The sequence below is a fragment of the Zingiber officinale genome, chromosome 8A (genome assembly GCF_018446385.1).
Source record: "Zingiber officinale cultivar Zhangliang chromosome 8A, Zo_v1.1, whole genome shotgun sequence".
NCBI lineage: Eukaryota > Viridiplantae > Streptophyta > Magnoliopsida > Zingiberales > Zingiberaceae > Zingiber > Zingiber officinale.
In genome coordinates, this window is record NC_056000.1 from 109,429,098 (window position 1) to 109,448,742 (window position 19,645).

Sequence of the window (19,645 nt, forward strand, 5' to 3'; positions counted from 1 at the left end):
TATTTAAGTTTAACATAACTTTTATTATGAGCTTAAGTTTAACATAATTTTTATTATGAGGTTGAGTTTCGTTTAAATTTAATTTGAGTTTAGTTTATTTAGATGTTATTAAATTTTTAGGGTAAGTTTTTTGAAAATTTTATAGATTTTAGATTGATTATTATGTTAGGACCAAAAGTAGCTAGAGGGGGGGGGGGGGGGTGAATAGCTCGTCGCGTTCGCTCGGTGCTCGGCGTTGCTTGTTCCTTCAAAGATATGCAGCGGAAAATACAGAAACAAACACACAACGCTAACACGGTTGGTTTTACTTGGTATCCACCTCACAAGAGGTGACTAATCCAAGGATCCACACCAACACACACACCCTCCACTAAATAAAACTCTCCTTTGTGGTAACTACCAAGGGCGGAGAAGCCCTACAATACTCAATACAAGAAGAGAGGGAAAGGATACAAGAAATACAAGCTTACAAGCTTACAATGAGTACAAAACCCTAACCCTAGCTTCTCTTCTTGGTTTTGATCCGCCTCTTGACTTGGAGAGCTTCCAAGATCCTTCAAGAACTGGCGATCTGAGTTTTGTGAGCGCTGTGGAGGAGTTGGCGAGAGCTCTGGAAAGAATCGGAGAAGGACGCTGCGGCCTTTATCGATGTCAGCGGTCGGATCCCGATCGATTCGAATGTTCCCAATCGATCGGGAGGCTTTGGATCGATCCACGGATCGATCCGGCGCTTATCGGAAGCGCTGGATCGATCCACGGATCGATCCGGCGCTTATCGCGCGAACAGCGTCCCAATCGATCCATCGATCGATTGGGACCTCGATCGATCCACGGATCGATCCGACCTTTCATTGGAGGCCGGATCGATCCATCGATCGATCCGAGCTGGATCGATCCACTAATCGATCCAGCACTTGGTTTTTGTCCAAAACCAAGTCCTAAACCTCCCAAACCAACATCCGGTCAACCTTGACCTGTTGGTATGTCATGCCTAGCATCTAGTCACTCCCTTGACCTGCTAGGACTCCCTTACCAAGTGTCCGGTCAATCCCTTTGACCCCACTTGGACTTTTCTCTGTGCCAAGTATCCAGTCAATCCCTTTGACCTACTTGGACTTTTCTTTCATGCCAAGTATCCAGTCAATCCTTTGACCTACTTGGACTTCCCAGCACCAGATGTCCAATCATCCTTGATCCATCTGGATTTTCCCTTGCCTGGCTTCACTCACTAGGGTTTTCCATCTGCCTAGCTTCACTCACTAGGGCTTTCACCTGGCTTCATTCACCAGGATTTCCATCTGCCTAGCTTCACTCACTAGGGCTTTCACCTGGCTTCACTCACCAGGATTTCCATCTGCCTAGCTTCACTCACTAGGACTTTCACCTGGCTTCACTCACCAGGATTTCCATCTGCCTAGCTTCACTCACTAGGACTTCCTTCTGCTTGGCTTCACTCACCAGGACTTCCTTCTGCCTGGCTTCACTCACCAGGACTTTTACCTTCTGCCTGACTTCACTCACCAGGACTTTCATTTTGCCTAACATCCCAGTTAGGACTTCCCAGTCAAGTATCCAGTCAACCTTGACCTACTTGACTCTTCTTCAATCAATATCTTATTGTCAAACATCTAAACCCAAATCAAGACTCAGCTTGGTTACCCAGGTCAACCTTGACCTGAGGGATATTGCACCAACATATTAAACTTATAATATAAACTTATCTATTGATTTTTAATTATCATGATAGAAATTTTATCGATGAATATAATTTATAAGTTTTATTTGGGAATATTAGTCATTAATATTGATCATTAATTTTATTTGTGAATATTATTTATCGGAGTAAAAGACAATATTTCTTCTAAGTGACTTAGTATTATCAATTTCGATTATATATAGATAGATAAATTATAAAAGAGATTCTTCTTTGTATTAGGGAGGACATACCTCTAATAAAATATTTTATATTGGTTAACAATTGATCTTTTAAAATTTATTGGAGTAATTATGCATTTAGTTAGGTGTAAAAGTATATTCATCAGTGCTCTATTCGCGCATACTATTTAGGAACATTGTTAATAATTCATAATATTAACAACGCATGTTGCCACCATATTCATTAAATTTGATGTCCCTCAGATGGATCTAGTGACTAGAACATGAGGTGTTGTTATAATGAGGTCTGGAATTCGAATCTCGACAAAATCAAGGTAAATACTTCTCTTATGTGCTAGTCATTATTCCAAAGGTTAGTAGCCACTTGTGATTTACCTCCTCTGTGTTAACGCTGGGACGGATTGACGGGGGCACTAAAAGCGAACATATTCGTCTTTTGCCACAATATTCATTAAATTTGGTTAAAACTTATTCATTTAAAGAAGCACACCCAAATTGTTCGTGAATGTTAAAACGCTTTTGGTTATTGTTTCTTTCAGTAATTCGAACTAGTTAAGGAGCAACACTGGGTTAAATTGGGTGTGAATGTCAATGGACGAAGTGATTCTAACGTTCTCTTTATAAATAAAAGGTTTGTACATAGAAAATTATTAATTGGAGATTTAGGAGGCTTTTGGATCTCTCATAGGAATCAAAATAAGAATGGACATCATAATATTATGAAATGTGAATGGATATAAGCTTGGGTATCATTCTTAAAAATTATGTTTGGTTAGTTAAATATTTTTAATCGAAATGAACCTAAATTTTCTTTTTTACCCTTATAGGAAAATAAGAGAAAAAATTAGATAGGAGAGAAAAATGGATGTGAGAGAAACATATGATGAGAAAAAATGATGAGAGAGAAAGTATGTTAGGAAAAAATGAAGAGAGAGAAAGTATGATGAGAGAATGAGGAGAGAGAGCATAATAGGAGAGATTGAGAAGAGAAAAAGTATGATGAGAGAGAAAGTATGCTGAGAGAGAAAGAGTGATGGAAAAAATAAAGAGAGAGAAAGTATTATGAGAGAAAATGAGCGCGTGAGGAGAGAGAAAGTACGATGAGAGAGAAAGTGGGTTGAGAGAGAAAGACTGATGGGAAAAATAAAAAGAAAGAAAGTGTGATGAGAGAAAATGAAAAATTGAGGAGAGAGAAAGTATCTGAGAGAGAAAGAGTGGTAGAAAAATGAAGAGAGAGAAAGTATTATAAGAGAAAAATGGAAAAGTGAGGAGAGAGAAAGTATGACGAGAGAGAAAGTATGTTGAGAGAGAAAGAGTGATGGGAAAAAATGAAGAGAGAGAAAGTGAAATGAGAGAAAATGAGAGACTGGGGAGAGAGAAAGTATGATGAGAGAGAAAGTGTGATTAGAAAAAATAAAGAGAGAGAGCGTGATGAGAGAGAATGAAGAGAGAGAGAGAAAGTGTGATGAGAGAAAATGAGGAGAGAGAGTATGCTAAGAGAGATTGAGGAGAGAGAAAGTACGATGAGAGAGAAAGTATGATGAGAAAATAAGGAGAAAGTGTGTAATGGGAGAGAAAGTGTGTTGGAAGATAATGAAGAGAGAGAAAATGAGGAGAGAGAGTGTATGATGTGAGAGAATATAGAGAGAAAATGATAGAGAATGTGTGATAAGAGAGAATGAGGAGAGAGAAAGTATGTTGAGAGAGCAAGTACGATGATAAAATAAGGAGAGAGAAAATATGATGAGAGAGACCAAGGAAAAAGAGTGTGAAATTAAAAAAAATGAACAAATATACTAAGGTATTTTGTCTAAAACTTAATTCACATTTCTATTCCATCAAAACCCAAGGGAGAAATGAGTTTCATCCATACCCAAATTTTTGGGTTTCATTCCAAAATCTTGATTACATTCCCATTACCAAATACAAAGTTTGGGAATGAATCCATTCCCTCATTCTCAAACTCATAAACCAAATGCCACCTTAAGTACCATTCCAGATACCGATTTTATCAGTGATGATATATACATACAGGACCTGAGGTATGTCATAGGGGTTACGGGCTAGAGCTTCTAATTTTAAGGACCACCAAATTTAACATATATTTCTTTTGAATATTTTCTAATTAAATTAGAAAAATCTATTCTTTAATTGAAATTTTAATTTCATCAATATTATCGTTCATCAATTTATAAACACCTTGATAATTTTATTCATTGAAATGAGGTGTAATTTGATTTTGAAGACCTCATTCATGATTTTACTTCTCAAAATATTAGATGCTAGAAGATCTAGATTTTTTCAATAATTATTTGATTTGATCTTCACTTGATCTCTAGTTTTTGTTTGATTCACTAGCGCTTGGCAAGATACTGGTCAGAATAGTGCGGTTTGGAGGTCTTTGGCTAAGAGCTTCACGTCCGACTAGAGGAAGAAGTCCAACGCCAATCTCGATAAGGAATAGTCTGAAAGGCTCGAGAAATATATTTTGTATAGTATTATATTTTTTAGAGAATCTTGAGAAATACATTTTATATGGAGTTTATCATATTTTAAATAAAATATATTAATTTTAAAATTTTGTATTAAACTCTATTGAAATTGTACGTCAGTAAATAAAATTTCAAACATTTTTTTCTCTTTTTGCTAAGAGCCTATTTTTTTTTTTCTGCCGCCATGTCAAAATTAGTAGATATAGTATTGTAACAGCTACAGAACCGTAGTTGTTACAACGTTCTTGTTTGTGGTCTTACGATATTGTAGCATCTACGATTTTATATTTGCTACAATGTTCTAATCTAACCACATTGTAGCAGCTACGAAATCATAGCTGTTACAGTATTCTAATCTAGACACGTTATAATAGTTATGATTTCCTAGTTACTACAACATTTTGATTTGTTGTCTAACCATATTGTAGCAGTTACGAAATAGTAGCTACTGTAACATGGATAAACCATAACATTGTAGCAATTATGATTTCGTAGTTACTAAAATATTCTGGTTTAACTAGGTTATAGTAGCTATGATTTCGTAGCAACTAAACGTACTGATCTAACCATGTGGTAGGACTAATACATCATAGCAGCTACGAAATATGCAACTATAGTAGAAAAATGATTTAGAATTTTTTTTAAAAAATTTTGACAGGGCAATACTACAGTAAAAAAAAATTGACGGAGCACTGCTACAGTGAAAAATTACGTATAGTTAGGCAATGCGAGTCAAAAAACATATCAACTCTCTCTCTCTCTCTCTCTATATATAGAGAGAGAGAGTTTTGATCTCATGCGCGACGCGCACAGTGCGCGTCGCACAGGAGATCAATTAATAACTTTTTTTTAATTTTTTTAAAAATATTTTAAATTAAAAAAAATTAACATTTCCTTATATAAATTTTTAATACATTAATATATCCCCTCAACATATTACAATACTCAATAAATACTTAAATTAATTTTATTTTAGTATTTTTTTAAAACCAAACACTATAACCTAATTGGGAAGCCTAAACCTTAAAGGTAAAATCTAAAAAAAATAGCTTTGATACTATAACCCAAAGCCTGAACCCTAGAGGTAAAATCTAAAAAAAAATAACTTTGATACTATAACCTAAAACCTGAACCCTATAGGTAAAATCTAAAAAAAAACTTTGATACTATAACCTAAAACCTGAACCCTATAGGTAAAATCTAAAAAAAATAGCTTTGATACTATAACCCAAAGCCTGAACTTTAAATAGCTTTGATACTATAACCCAAAGCCTGAACCCTAAAGGTAAAATCTAAAAAAAAATAACTTTGATATTATAACCCAAAGCCTCAACCCTAGAAATAAAATTTTTAAAAAATATTTTAATTATTTTTTTTTAATTCAAATAATAAAAAAAACTAAAATCAGTGATATCCTGCGCGCGCGCATAGTCACGCATTGTACGGGCGCACAGGATATCAACTTTCAACTATATATATATATATATATATATATATATATATATATATCATAACTGTTAAAATATTATGGTCGAACTAGGTTATAGTAACTATGATTTCGTAGCTACTAAACATACTGGTTTAACCATGTGGTAGGACTAATACATCATAGTAGCTACTAAATGTGCAACTATAGTAGAAAAATGATTTAGGATTTTTTTTTTAAATTTTGACAGAGCACTACTACAGTAAAAAAATAAAATAAAAAATTTGATGGAGTACTGCTACAGTGAAAAATTATGTATAGTCAGACAATGACATTCAAAAAGCATATCAACTCTCTCTATATATATCACCTGAGCGCCCCACTGTGCTTAGACGTCTCCTATATATATATATAAACTAAAAAAGATTGATTGAGGTGCATAAGATCATCTAAGGTGCCTCGACCTATGATGGACGCTAACGATAAGTGTGCAGACTACCAATGAACAATATAATCAATATCCCTAGGGCTGTAAACGAGCCGAGCCGAGCCGAGCCGAGCTTTGGGGTGTTCAAGCTTGTTTGATAAGATAACCGAGCCGAGCCGAGCCGAGCTTAAAATGAACCAAGCTTTTAAAATGAGTGTTCAAGCTTGACTTGGTTTATTTTTTATGAGCTTGAGCTTGTTTGAAGCTTGGCTTGAGCTTGGTTCGTTTAGATGTTATCAAGCTCTCAATTCAAGCTTGGCTTGAGCTTGGTTCGAGCTTGGCTTGAGCTTGGTTTGAGCTTGGTTCGTTTAGATGTTATCAAGCTCTCAATTAAAGTTTGTTTGATTGTTTGAAACTTTTAATTGTTTGATTGACTATTAGGATTGATAATTTAAATTTATTTTATTTTATTTTATTTTATTTTATTATTTATTTAGCATATTGAAAAGAGTTTTATTAATAAATATGGTTCGTGAACATTGTTCACGAACGTTAATCACGAACGTTGTTCACGAACATTGTTCACGAACATTGTTCACGAACGTTGTTCACGAATGTTGTTCACGAACATTAACGAGCTGAACACATATGTGTTCAAGCTTGTTTGTTTAGCTTAACGAGCTGTTCAAGCTTGTTTGTTTAATTAATCTTATGTATATTGAACGAACATAAACAAGCTCTTACCAAGCCGAACACCAAACTTGTTCACGAACGCTTGGTTCATTTACAGCCCTAAATATCCCGCTTACGACAATTAATTTTAAGAATGACCAATTTAGCTCTCAATAAATCTCCTATTAATTACCAAGATAAATTAAGAAGTACTTATCGGATCGAATGGTTAATAATTGACATTTTGACATATAATTTTACATTCATACTTAGCTTTCTTAATCCTCTCGTATACTTTAGAAGTCGATTTATATTATATTTTACCAGTTTAGATTTATTTCGAACCTCGATGCAATTCTTCATATATCTACGATATTAATTCTCAAAATGTGAACTTGTATCCCGAGGAGCCACGAACTTAATTGACCGAACTAATTATAGCCAAGGAGTTTATGGAGAAGAAGTTCCGGTCAAATGAAGCTTGGTTCACATTTGGAGAGTAGATTTATCCAACCCAATTTGGATCCAAAAGCCACTACTCAAGCCCATTTTGGAGCCCAATTTAGATTCCTAATGGATCCTCTATTCAAATCTCAAACTCACAAGCCCGGCAACCCGATAAGAAGCTACAATGAGTTCATTTTGACGATCTCGTCTCAGGTTCGGGCTCTGGCGGTCTCTTCGTTCTCCCCCACGCCCGAAGCCGCACTTCTCCTCCATTGACGGCACACCGAGGAAAGGGTTTTCCTTCCCTCCGGTCGTCGTCCATCGCCTCATCCACCAAGATCCGAGTAGCCCCCTCATTCCACGATTAGCACTCCGAGCTTCCAACAGCAGCTCCACCGCATCTCTTCCACGTCCGGCCCTCGATCTGCGAGTTCTTGGGGTTTTCCCAGCTTCATCTTCGATCCGTACAGCTTCATTTTCAATCCAACAGCAACCCTTCATTCCAGTTCCAACATCAGGCATCATCTGCCATCCGAAGCTCCAGCACAGCAGCCCCTTCCAAGTTCAGGACAGCAGCTGCATCTAACGCACCCATCCGGATCGTAACATCCCTTCTTCGGCAATTTTGAATTTTGGATTTGGTTTTGTGACATGCTCTAGGTTTCGTTTCACTCGATGTTCACTTGACGTTGCTTGTGTAATTTAAGTTATATTATGTTTCATTACTTGCATTGTCTTTTAATTACTACATTTATATTTAAATCAAATCCATACCTCACGTTGGAATAACATTACATCCTAAGATTTATCATACATCATTTATATTCTTTATGAGATACGATCCAAGTCATGTCTATATTGCATATATTAATTTTGAATTGTAACTGTACAAACATGCACGGTCTATCAGTTGTCTAACCTAATATTTTTATATCAACCATTTATTAAAAAAAATTTAAAAAGGGAAGGTCATTGCCTAGTACATTATGTGCCATGATATTTGATTTTTCTTACAAATGATAATATTAACTTTGGAAGATAAAGTTTTCCAAAAACATTTATCCATTCAAAATTTTGTAATAAAAATCATAAATGAATTTAGACCTTATATGTGACCATATATATATATATATATATATATATATATATATATATATATATATATATATATAATTTTTCTTATGAAAATTTATAACTATTTCTAAAATTTAGTTTATAATCACAATTAATTGAAAATATGAATATTATTTGTACATTTATATTCTTGTCTGAATGGAAATTGAGGTAGTTTTGAGAACTTGCTAAGTGATAGGATAAGATTCAAATTGTATTTAATCCAACCCCTTTTGGTCCCTAAATAAGGTAGTTTCTGATATAATTTATCTTTGAACTGACCTAGTTAATTGATGTTGACTAACTTTTTATCATTATTAACATTGACTAATGCTATTTCATGAGACATTTTTAAAATATTGTTTTTTAAGAAAAAAATATTAAAGTTTTATAAAGTTTTACTCCTTTGAATATAGTCGAGTTGCTTGCCACCAAAGGATTGTTTCTTTGTTCGTTCATTCGTTGTATTGTGTAAATTGATATTAGAGTTAAAACTTAGTCGTTCAACCTCATAGCTATCATTTGAATTCTTCATTATTATTCTTAAGATTCAACGTCATCCAGTTGCCCCCTTTAATCGTGTTCTTATTGCATCGTAATTGAGAATATTTACCAAGATTGATCGTCCATGTTAACATGCGATGGTTAAGTAGCTATCATTGACGACTATTGATCGATGTCGATATTACGTTGATTTGATATTAACTAACCGTTTGACTGCTAGTTATCAGTGATCAGCATCGGACACGCTGACCAACTTTGGCTAGTCATTGATCTTGATCATGATTGTGGTGGCAAAACGTGAATATGTTCATTCCCAGTATCTTTATCAACTTGTCCCAAAATTAACACGGAGAATATAAATCACGAACGGCTATTAACCTTTGGAATAGTGATTAATACATATTTAGCTCGATTTTACCGAGATTTGAACCTCAGATCTTATGATGATAATATTTCATGCGTTAGTCACTAGATCATTCCCGAGGGAACTTGATCATTGTTGATCATGGACGATATTAAGTATGTTTGACTAATGACTATTGTTCTACATTAATTAACCATCATTCATTAGTTGACTAATATTAACTTGTGATTATCGACCTTGATTCAACGTTAATATGATGCTAATCGATATTAACCAATGTTAATTGTTGACCAATGTTGTTGGTGTTGACTGACGCTGTGACTTCCGTCCTTCCAAGTAGATAAGTCATAAGTGATTACATTTAGATAAATTTTATCATTTTATAAAAATAAGTTCTTCCATATGTCAATATCATTTTCATCAACGTGTTTTTTTAATTTAAAAATTTTACCCAGTTAACGTTGGATATTCAACGTCAATTAATCTTAAAAATCCTATAAACTTTTTCACTAGATAATAAAAATTATCCGTTAATCCTTCAAAACTAAAATTCAATCTTTAAATGTATACAAAATTAAAAAAACAACCTACTATTGGTGGCAAAAGATAAATAACGACTACTAATCTGAAATAGTGACTAACACATAAGAAAAATATTTACCTCGATTTTATCAAGATTTGAACTCCAAAAATAAAAAGATAGATCTACATAAGCAATTTTCCTTCATTCACAACCATTCAATAAGTCAATTCAAATGACAAGGCAATTTTCTTGTACTCAATACTCGATCGTTTTTATAATCCTCCTACTGAATCTACTATCTCTTTAAGAAAACAAGATAGATCTACATGTTTCTTTCACGTTAGGAGTGCAAAAGCAAAACAATCTTACCACAAAATAAACCTTTTACATTCATGAATAAACTATATAAAGAATTACCAGGACTAAGGAACAAATTTCACACAAGTGCTTGCAAACCATTCATTCAACTCTAAACAAAATAGTATGAAACATAATGCAGCCATATCGTATTTGACTACCATTGTATGCCACACGCATTGCCAAGAAAGAATAATCGGAGTTCACTGCATATCATCAGTTGAATTTGCAGAACAGAGGACCAAGGCCGCATGAGTTTTGCCATCAAAGTATTCATGGCTCAGAAAGATCCACGAGGTGGGCTGTCCGTGTGAATGTCCATGGATGAATAGTTTGAACTAAGCGAATTAGCTTCACGGTTTTGGCTAGGGTCGCTGTTTCTTGATTCAGTGTTGCCAGTTGGTAGGCCATCATTGTTATAGAATCCCCCCTGATCAATGTGAAATGGCTGAAGGCTCCTCCGTACAGGGCTGGAAAGAGCATTTGAGAAGACTGAGTTTTTTGATTGATCTGAATGTGTGCTTCGAGGAGCAAGTCCAGCAGCTGGCTGACCAAACAAAGAGGTTGGATGCTGGATGGTTGAGTTTGTCATCTGCATTGTTGTTTGATACTGGTGTTGCAAGGATGATCTTGAGCCGACTGCATCATCAACAGCATAATCCATTTCGTTCTGTCAAAAGGATATCCAATTATTACAACAACTTCCTCTATTGTAGCACAAATAAACAGGGAAATGCCTGAAACAACAACTGGTCCAACGAAAAGATTTAGCAAAAACAATTTGAAAAAAATGATATCTGGCAATATGAGCTAGAATAGTCATATCATATAGGTATCATATCCAGGATTCAATTTTTTAAGGAAATCTTTATGCAGGATCAGGTTCAACACTAACCTGAGAATTCTTTTAGTTCTTTTAAAATGTTTGTTTTCTTTGCGTCCTTGCAAATAGTTTTTGTTGCAGTATTTCAATGAATTCCTTTACATGTGCAGGAAGTATCATGGTAAAGGATTTTGATGCAAATCTTCAAGATTTTGAGGGGCAGCTGAATTCAAAATTATAAGGATAGATCTGAATGTTCAACTCTGAGAATTCTATATTAAAGATTCCTCACATTAATCAGGTCACGAATAACCTATAAATTATAGCTTACACAACCTTAAAGAATCAAGCCATGGTTATTAGTCTACCTCTGGTAAATTAGTGATCCCAATTCTGAAGACTAGTCTAACAACAGCTCTTGACCGGAAGAAAGCATACATCACGTTACAGACCCTCTAATGGTAACAAACAGACCAGCAATGCTAAGAATACCCCTCACTTTATTAACTTAATGCTGATTCTAATGATTAATTCGATCAAACTGAGCAAAAATCAGATTCCAAAAGAGTAAAGGATGTATTGTTTCTGTTCCATCAACAAGAGCTAATAAATCAAGTAAAGAGGTGGTTAGAAAATATTAAAAGATAACAAGATGGAAAGCACAGAAAAAAAACGAGGATGAAAATCACAGAAAAGAAAATATGAAGATGAAAATCACAGACAAAAAAAGGAAAATCAAGCACAATATTACTTGACATTGCAACAAAAATGGATAAAATTCAAACATTAACAGCTATATGTGAAAAAAATCAATTTCAATTTCAATATTTGCATTTGGCAGTGATATGAGTATAGAAAGTTAAACAGTAAAATAATTGACATGAAATGCAACTTCACCGAACCTGATAAAATGAAATATCAAAGATGATTAACCTGAATGTGGGCAACTATATCCGCTACAGTAATCCTTGACTCTTCCTCGTGCTTCCTCATCATCCATTGATAAAGCTTTTCCTGAACAAAGAATAATGAGATAGAATTTATGTATTTAACAAAATAAGTTTTCAGTAACAGATAAGGATTCATGTTATAGGTGGCAATCGGGTTGGGTTGCCCAAGATTCGACCTGACACAACCTTGGGTTTGGGATGTGCCTGGGGTTGGGTTGTACTGGGCCGACCTAGTTCATGGATTAGTCAGGCTGAGGTGGCTCGACCCATGAGCTGGATCAAGCCCAACCCAGCCCAAGCATGATCCAAATATTTAAAAATATATAAAAAAGATTGAAAAATTAAAATAAGATTATTTAAAATTTATATATTTTTATATTTATTAAAAATGGCTAGGTCGAGCTCGAGCCTGGGTGCATACAAGCAAGGATCCTCCGGTCCACTTTTTGTGGACCAGGGGATGATCTACAATACAATTGCGGCCGTAATTGGTTGCGATTCTTTCCTAAGTTTATCTTCCCATCCAGGAGGGGTAGCCTCCGGCCGTCCACCCCGACCCAAACTATAACCTTAATGGGAAGGTGAACCCAGAAAAGAATCGTAACCAATTGTGGCCGAATCACGGCCGCGATCCGACTGCAATTGTATTGTGGACCATCCCATGATCCACAAAAAGTGGACAAGAGGATCCTTGCTCGAGTGCATACCTTGCCGTCACATGCCATGCCAGGCACAACCGTGATGGTTCGTGTTAGGATGGCTCATGACGGTTCATGTTGGGCTTGGACCGATCCATTATCGAAATGGGCTGACCGGGCCCACGCCATGCCAACCCAATTGGCCATTTTTGCCACTAATACTTAAAATAGACAATAATATTTCACAATTATGGAAAGGCACAAATGAGGTTGCAGTCAATAAACGATTTAACCAAACATTAGTAAATTGAAGAAGAGGGGAACCTAATCTAACAAGTCAAATTAGTTTTATTTCATTATTTATGTAAGACAAAGGAATTATAACTAGATCTCTAACTGAACACAGAAAATATATATGGTTACAATTTCACTAAACATAGCAAATAATCAGACTTGTAGTTTAAGTACCAAGTAGACAAGGTTAAGCACATCAATGGCTAAAAATAATCATGGAATAGTACACCGGTCCACCTACTTGAAAGGAGTTAGCATTTCCCCAGGAACTGTAATTCTGAGATGTTTCCTCTTACCAGGATTAAGGTGGAGCAATTACTTGATGATACACAAGCTATGTTGCCACATTAAGTATACTAATGTGGCAATGCAATATAATAAAAATTCATGATCCTGCAAGTTTAATCATTCTGAATTAACTTGCTGGTGCCAAATAGAAAAACTAGTTTAGTCATTTTGAAGCAGGCAAACAAGAGTAAATGGCAAAGCAGCGAGTCACAAGCGAATAAATCATGCACAATCAATATTTTCTGGACATTTTTTTAGATGTTTTCTCATTGTGTTGGCAAGGAATTTGCAATGAGATAAAACACAAGTTTGCCCTTTTGACTCTACCAGATGAAGATCTCCAATAATAAAATTAAAGTGAAGAAACTTGATCCGAGGCAAGATGGATGCAAATAATGTAAAGGCGGTGAGAAAGAGAAGGTATAACCAGGGCATGGCGCTCGCCGGCCTGGAAGGAGACTTTCTGCTGGTTCATGGCTTGCGTGTACAGCTGCGAGAGCGAATTGGCAGCGCTGCAGAAGGTGGAATACATCGTCCGATCCACCTCGTCGAGCCGCGTCGCCTCTGTTTTCCGCTTCCTAGACATGATACTGAGATCGAGAGCGAGAAGACGAAACCCTAGGAAACAAGCCTCGCCCTTCCCTTGCGGACACGGACGCTTGCTGTCCCTTTTCACCTCACAACATCGCAAACCCGCCTGCTAAATAAACCTTAATTAGCCTCCACATCATGAATGGATTTTTTTGGGCCGTGTAAACCCAACTCTGCGGCCCACTAATTAGTTAAATGCTAGTATATATTATTATCTTTAAAAAGCCGAAACAGCCTTCCATCGTGCGCTTTTCATTCTAAAATTTCTTTTATTTTAATATTATTATAGTAGGTATAGAGCACTTGCTACTATATTACGATAAATCAGTTTAATTTAATTAAACATATTATATTTACAAGACTTATATATATATATATATATATATATATATATATATATATATATATATATATATATATATATATATATATATTATATTTACAAGACTTTTATATATATATATATATATATATTATTTTTACTAATTTAATCAAAAAATTTTAAAATTGATAAAACACCTCATTTCATCATCATCATCATCATCATCAAATAATTACTTATTTACTGTTAAATAGCTATTATATTATTGTAATTAAGATTAAGTTAGGGCCCCGAACTATGTTATAGTGGGAGGGTATCTAAGTTATCATTTAGATAATTTTTTTTTTTTAAATAAGGAGCGTAATTAAAAATATTGAGTTTTTTGGTCACTCGTCACGAGTACTTTTTGATTTATTTTGATAATCAATAAAAATAAATTCAAGTAAATCAAATCAATCACCTAAGCCTAACTAGGTTTATCAATTAAGGTGAAGTTAGGGACGAATGAGGACACCTTAATTTAGATTAGCTATTTATGTGATATATGAAATTTCATCCTAATAATCATTAAATAACTATTATAATAATTTTATAATGATCATGTTAAAACTATTTTAAACTCGAATATATTAAAAATAAAAATGAGTTAAATTTAATATTGTTCAAACTTATTTAATAAAATAATTAAGTCACACTAAGCTTAAACTAAACTAAACCATAGTTTAAACTTGTCTTAGTTTCTTTATACGAGTTTCGGTTTGATTCAATTGAGCTCTCAGTTTGAAATTGTTCGAGTATTTGAAATTTTTATATTTTATGTTTATTTGTGTTGAGATCTAGTGCGCTAAACACGTGAAAAATGTAGTGAAAATTAATTAGATCCTCTATCCAATAGATCCATGCGAAGGGAAGAAACATTACTTGAAACAATCTATACTAAGTTACATGATAGGATTATACCCTTGATACATGCACACAATCTCCTGACAGCTCGAATCTCAGCACGATCACACGTTCGCGCCTCTACGGTATCCATACGAACAAGCATTGTCTTCGTTTGTCTCACAAACTCACAAGATGGAGATCGAAATTACTTAAGGTTGTGTTAGCAACCACAATTAATGGTGATTTCGACCAAGAGGGAAGGAGGAAGAAGAGGAAGACCAAAGGTTTTTCAATTTCTCATCTAATCGAAAATATCATCCAAAATTATATATATATATATATATATATATATATATAATCTCATGAATACTAAAGGGTTTTGCCCTTTCATCTTCCAATCCAATGACTTAAAATTAACCGTTCAATCCAATGGTTCAATTTTGACCATTTAAATCCTTGGTGAACTCAAGTTCACCCAATGAGTCTAACTCATTGATTCTCATGTAATTTCGAATTCAATGAATCACCACTTCAGTTATTCGAATTGACTCAATGAGTCTAGTTTGAATTGGACTTAATCCAACAATTGAATCCATTTGAGTCTAACTCAATAAGTCCAATTCGGATTAGACTTAATTTAATGATTCATCATATGATCTCATCTCCATATCAACTTGTTCTTTGTGTGACCCAATAGGTTCTCGTAACGTTGGCAATGTACCCAAATCAACATTTAGATACATAAGCAATAAGTGACATCTAGCAAGACATTATTGCTACCAAAGTGACGAGAAAGTCAAGATCCGACCTAACCTGTCCATGACTATTATCTTGTATGACTTGGTCCATCTATTTTTGATATCTAGATTGATCAATGAGGCATATACCATGTCATCCTCTTATCAACCTTTGTGTTTCTTGATCTCTAACTAAACACACTCAATCAAATAAGCCCAATATCTCATATTGTCTCATTTGCGCATGATCATACTTTCTTGTATCCTACTAATCAACGTGCCCATAGATATCACTTTTGTCATATGGAAGGGATAGATCTCATCTACATCACTCACATCTCTCTGCATAATTCATTGCATACCCAATGATCGACTTTATTGTCCACCTTGTTACAGGTGACATTTGCCGATACCAAAGTACACAACTCCTTATATAGGGAACCGTAGTGACTTCAGGTCTAAGGACTATTCATACCAATAGTCACATGAGAATGTTTATGACACTCATATAACGATCCATGAAATATTCTATGGTGGGTCATTCAGTATATATTCTCTAATATATACCCATGTGTTAACCTGATATCTCATATCCATGACTTGTGAGATTAAGTCATCTGTTGACCTATATGCTAGTCTCAACGCATTAATATTGTCCTTGTATATTAATGCTCGACTAGGAATAGTTAAGAGTAATGTTCTATGTATATATATAATATCTCACTATCAATTCAATTAATTGATATGCTGTAGATAAGAACCTACTACCCAAGGACATTATTATACTTATTCAATCGACACTGAATTGAAACAAATATAATAACCAACTTTATTTTTTATTAATAATAAAATATGATACAAAACAAACCCTTTACAATTATCTCATAATTGATAGTAGGGTTAATACTAATAATTTATTTGATTAGTAAGTTTAATATTATAAATTTGTTTATTTAGAGTTTTTTATATCAATGAATTTTATAACGATGATCATAATTTATAAATTGTATTTATAATTAATTTATAATTTTTTATTTATTATAGTTTGATCATCTATAAATTTTATTTATAATTAATTTATAATTTTTATTTATTATAGTAAAAGATGATAATGTTATTTTAAATATCTAATATTATCGACCCCTATCAGATATTTATAAATAAATTATGAGGAATATTTTGTCTTAAAATAATGATCCTTTATACATGGAAGGTCAGATAATTGATGAAGTATTTTATAATTTTTTTATTCATAAACATTAATAACCATTTAATTTAATAAATTATTTAATTTTATTTATTTAATTGATGTTATATATATATATATATATATATATATATATATATATATATATATATATTTTAACATATATAAATAAAGTGTTTTCGTCCAATTAAAGTAGCGCTAGTTATCAGACTAACCGAATTTATCAATTAAGGTATATAAACAAAGGTCTCCATCCAATTGGTAGTGGATAGTAATTACACTTACAATTACCATAACCATCCACTTGCAGTTACCATAACTACCCACTTGCGATTAATAAAAACTGTCCATTTCCCTTATTTAAATGTCCAAGTAAAAAAACAGAACATTTCTTATTTTTTTTTTTTCCAAGAGAAGAACATACAAAGCGTCGAAGGATTTACTTTGTGAAATCGGGAATAATTCATCTTAACTATCCGCTAGATGATAAGCATGTGCAACACTTCCTAATAATAATTCTAATTAATTTTACTGACTATTTTTAAATGATTAATTTAGTCTATAAAAATTTTTTATCGATCATCAGAATAAATTGAGAAGCACACGTGACGGTCAGTCTAGAAATCTAATATCTTTTGATTATACCTCTCATTTGGAGAAAAAATTCCTATAAATAAATCATAATTGGAGTTCAAATCGTAAGTACCTAAGTGATAAACTGAATATCCTATCGTAACATTATGATCTCAGGAACATGAGCAATTGTAAGTGTTCGATTTTATTAATCAAAATTCTTCATGCATTTTAATTAATAAGGGTATCAAAGCGTGCTGCTTGAATGCGTGGTATATAGTTGTCCCCGGGATTCTGGTATCGCGATAGGACATTTAGATTGTCATCCAGGTATCCACAGTTCGAACCCCAACTACAACGTATTTGTAAAATTTTTTTCTCTAAATGAGAGGCATAATCAAAGGATACTGGGTTTCTGGGATGATCGTCATGTGCGCTTCTCGATTTATCCTGATGATCGATAAAAAATATTCATGGGATCGGATTGGTCATCTGAAATAATCAATAAAACTAATTGAAATTATTATTTTTATTTCATGGTACATGATCAATTTTTGTATGTTGCAAAATATATCATTGAATATTTAAATTTCTCATTAAAAAATAATCATTGTGTTAAAATAAAATGTCGTTCATTATTTATTTATAGTTAATCAGGATGAATACCATTTTAGTTATCTGTTTTTGGCTCACATGATGAATTCTTTTACATTGTGAGAAAAATGTTTTTTTTTTTGCATACATGGTCGGACACTGTTAATGTTAGAATTGCGGTTTTATTTATGGAAATGGTTAACATTGTAGTTCATTTTAATCCTGTTATTCCTGTTATTTATGCGGGTATAAATCGAATATGCTCATGCCCGATATCTCCGTTAATTTATCTCAACATCAATATGAGATCAATATAGAAGAGATAAATCATGGATAATTATTAATCTTTGAAATAATGATTAATATATAAGGGAGACATTTACCTCGATTTTGTCAAGATTTAAACCTCAGATCTCATGATGATAACACCTCATACACTAGTCACTAGACTCTCGAGAAGACATTAATCATGACATCCAATATCAATGAAAATGTGTAACAACATTGCAATAAAGATGACTATGCTTGTCCAATATTTTTCATTAATATAAAAGAGGTAAATTATAGATAATTATTAATATTTAGATTAATGACTGATATATAAATAAAATATTTATTTCATTTATGTCAAGATTTAAATTTCAAAATTTATGATCATAATAATTCATAGGTTAGTCATTGCACCAGGGTTCAGAGTTACGGTTGTCTTAAGTCTTTACAATTACATCACGTTGAACCGGTAACGCAGACATCTGCTAGGACGTTTGAATAGAGGTGGATAGAAAATGTATAGAAAAAGAGGAAATTTATTAGTGAAGCGTCATTATGTTTAAATAAAAATTTATTATTATTTAAATTAAAATTAAATTCTATGTATTTTTATAAAAGTCTTAATACTTCTTAAAAAGTAGATAAAATTTAAATTAATTTTAGATAAGAAAATTAATCCAAAAACTTTAAAACAAATAAAAAAAATTAAAAAGTCTAAATCTAGAATTTTGATTACTCAGTTAACTAATTATGTCTTGTCTAGACTCTGAATATAGTATAATCATATCAGGAGACCAGGAGCTAATAATCTTCCTTATAAATATCCTCGATCGTCTTCCTTCAAGACCTAAAAGGGAGGTTGGTAGCCTTATTTTCTTCTCATCATAGTTCGAAGGGGAACATAGTCGTATCAAAGAAAATAAATTGGACGTGCTGCTGGATGCTCCTGCATCAAATGTCCTAGGTTGAAAACAACTTGTCCTTGAGTTCATGGTATTGTGTTCAATATCAAAAGTCCTTAAGTGCTCGACATATACTGGTTCTCAAGTTGACTCAGTCTCATCTTCTTCATAAATTGGATCACCGATAATTTCGATCTTGTCATCCATATCTTTCTTAAGAAAAAAATTATTCAAATTAAAATAAAATAATTTACGACCTTTAAGATCTCGAGCACTACGATCACACTGTTAGGCTTTTTCAGCTGGAACTTGTCTGTCATGATCTCGACCATGTATCTCACGATCTTCAA

At 33.4% G+C, this 19,645-nt stretch overlaps 1 protein-coding gene across 1 annotated transcript; it reads right to left on the reverse strand.

Annotated features, from left to right (window-relative positions):
* Window positions 1-10,229: 10,229 nt before the first annotated feature.
* LOC122009932 lies at window positions 10,230-13,921 on the reverse strand. The gene is made up of 3 exons (XM_042566248.1): window positions 13,642-13,921; window positions 11,978-12,058; window positions 10,230-10,891 (listed from the first exon to the last, which is right to left on the reverse strand). Exons 1-3 carry the CDS (start codon window positions 13,798-13,800, stop codon window positions 10,502-10,504), a joined length of 630 nt encoding a protein of 209 aa, XP_042422182.1. The 5' UTR covers window positions 13,801-13,921; the 3' UTR covers window positions 10,230-10,501.
* Between the last annotated feature and the right edge of the window lie 5,724 nt (window positions 13,922-19,645).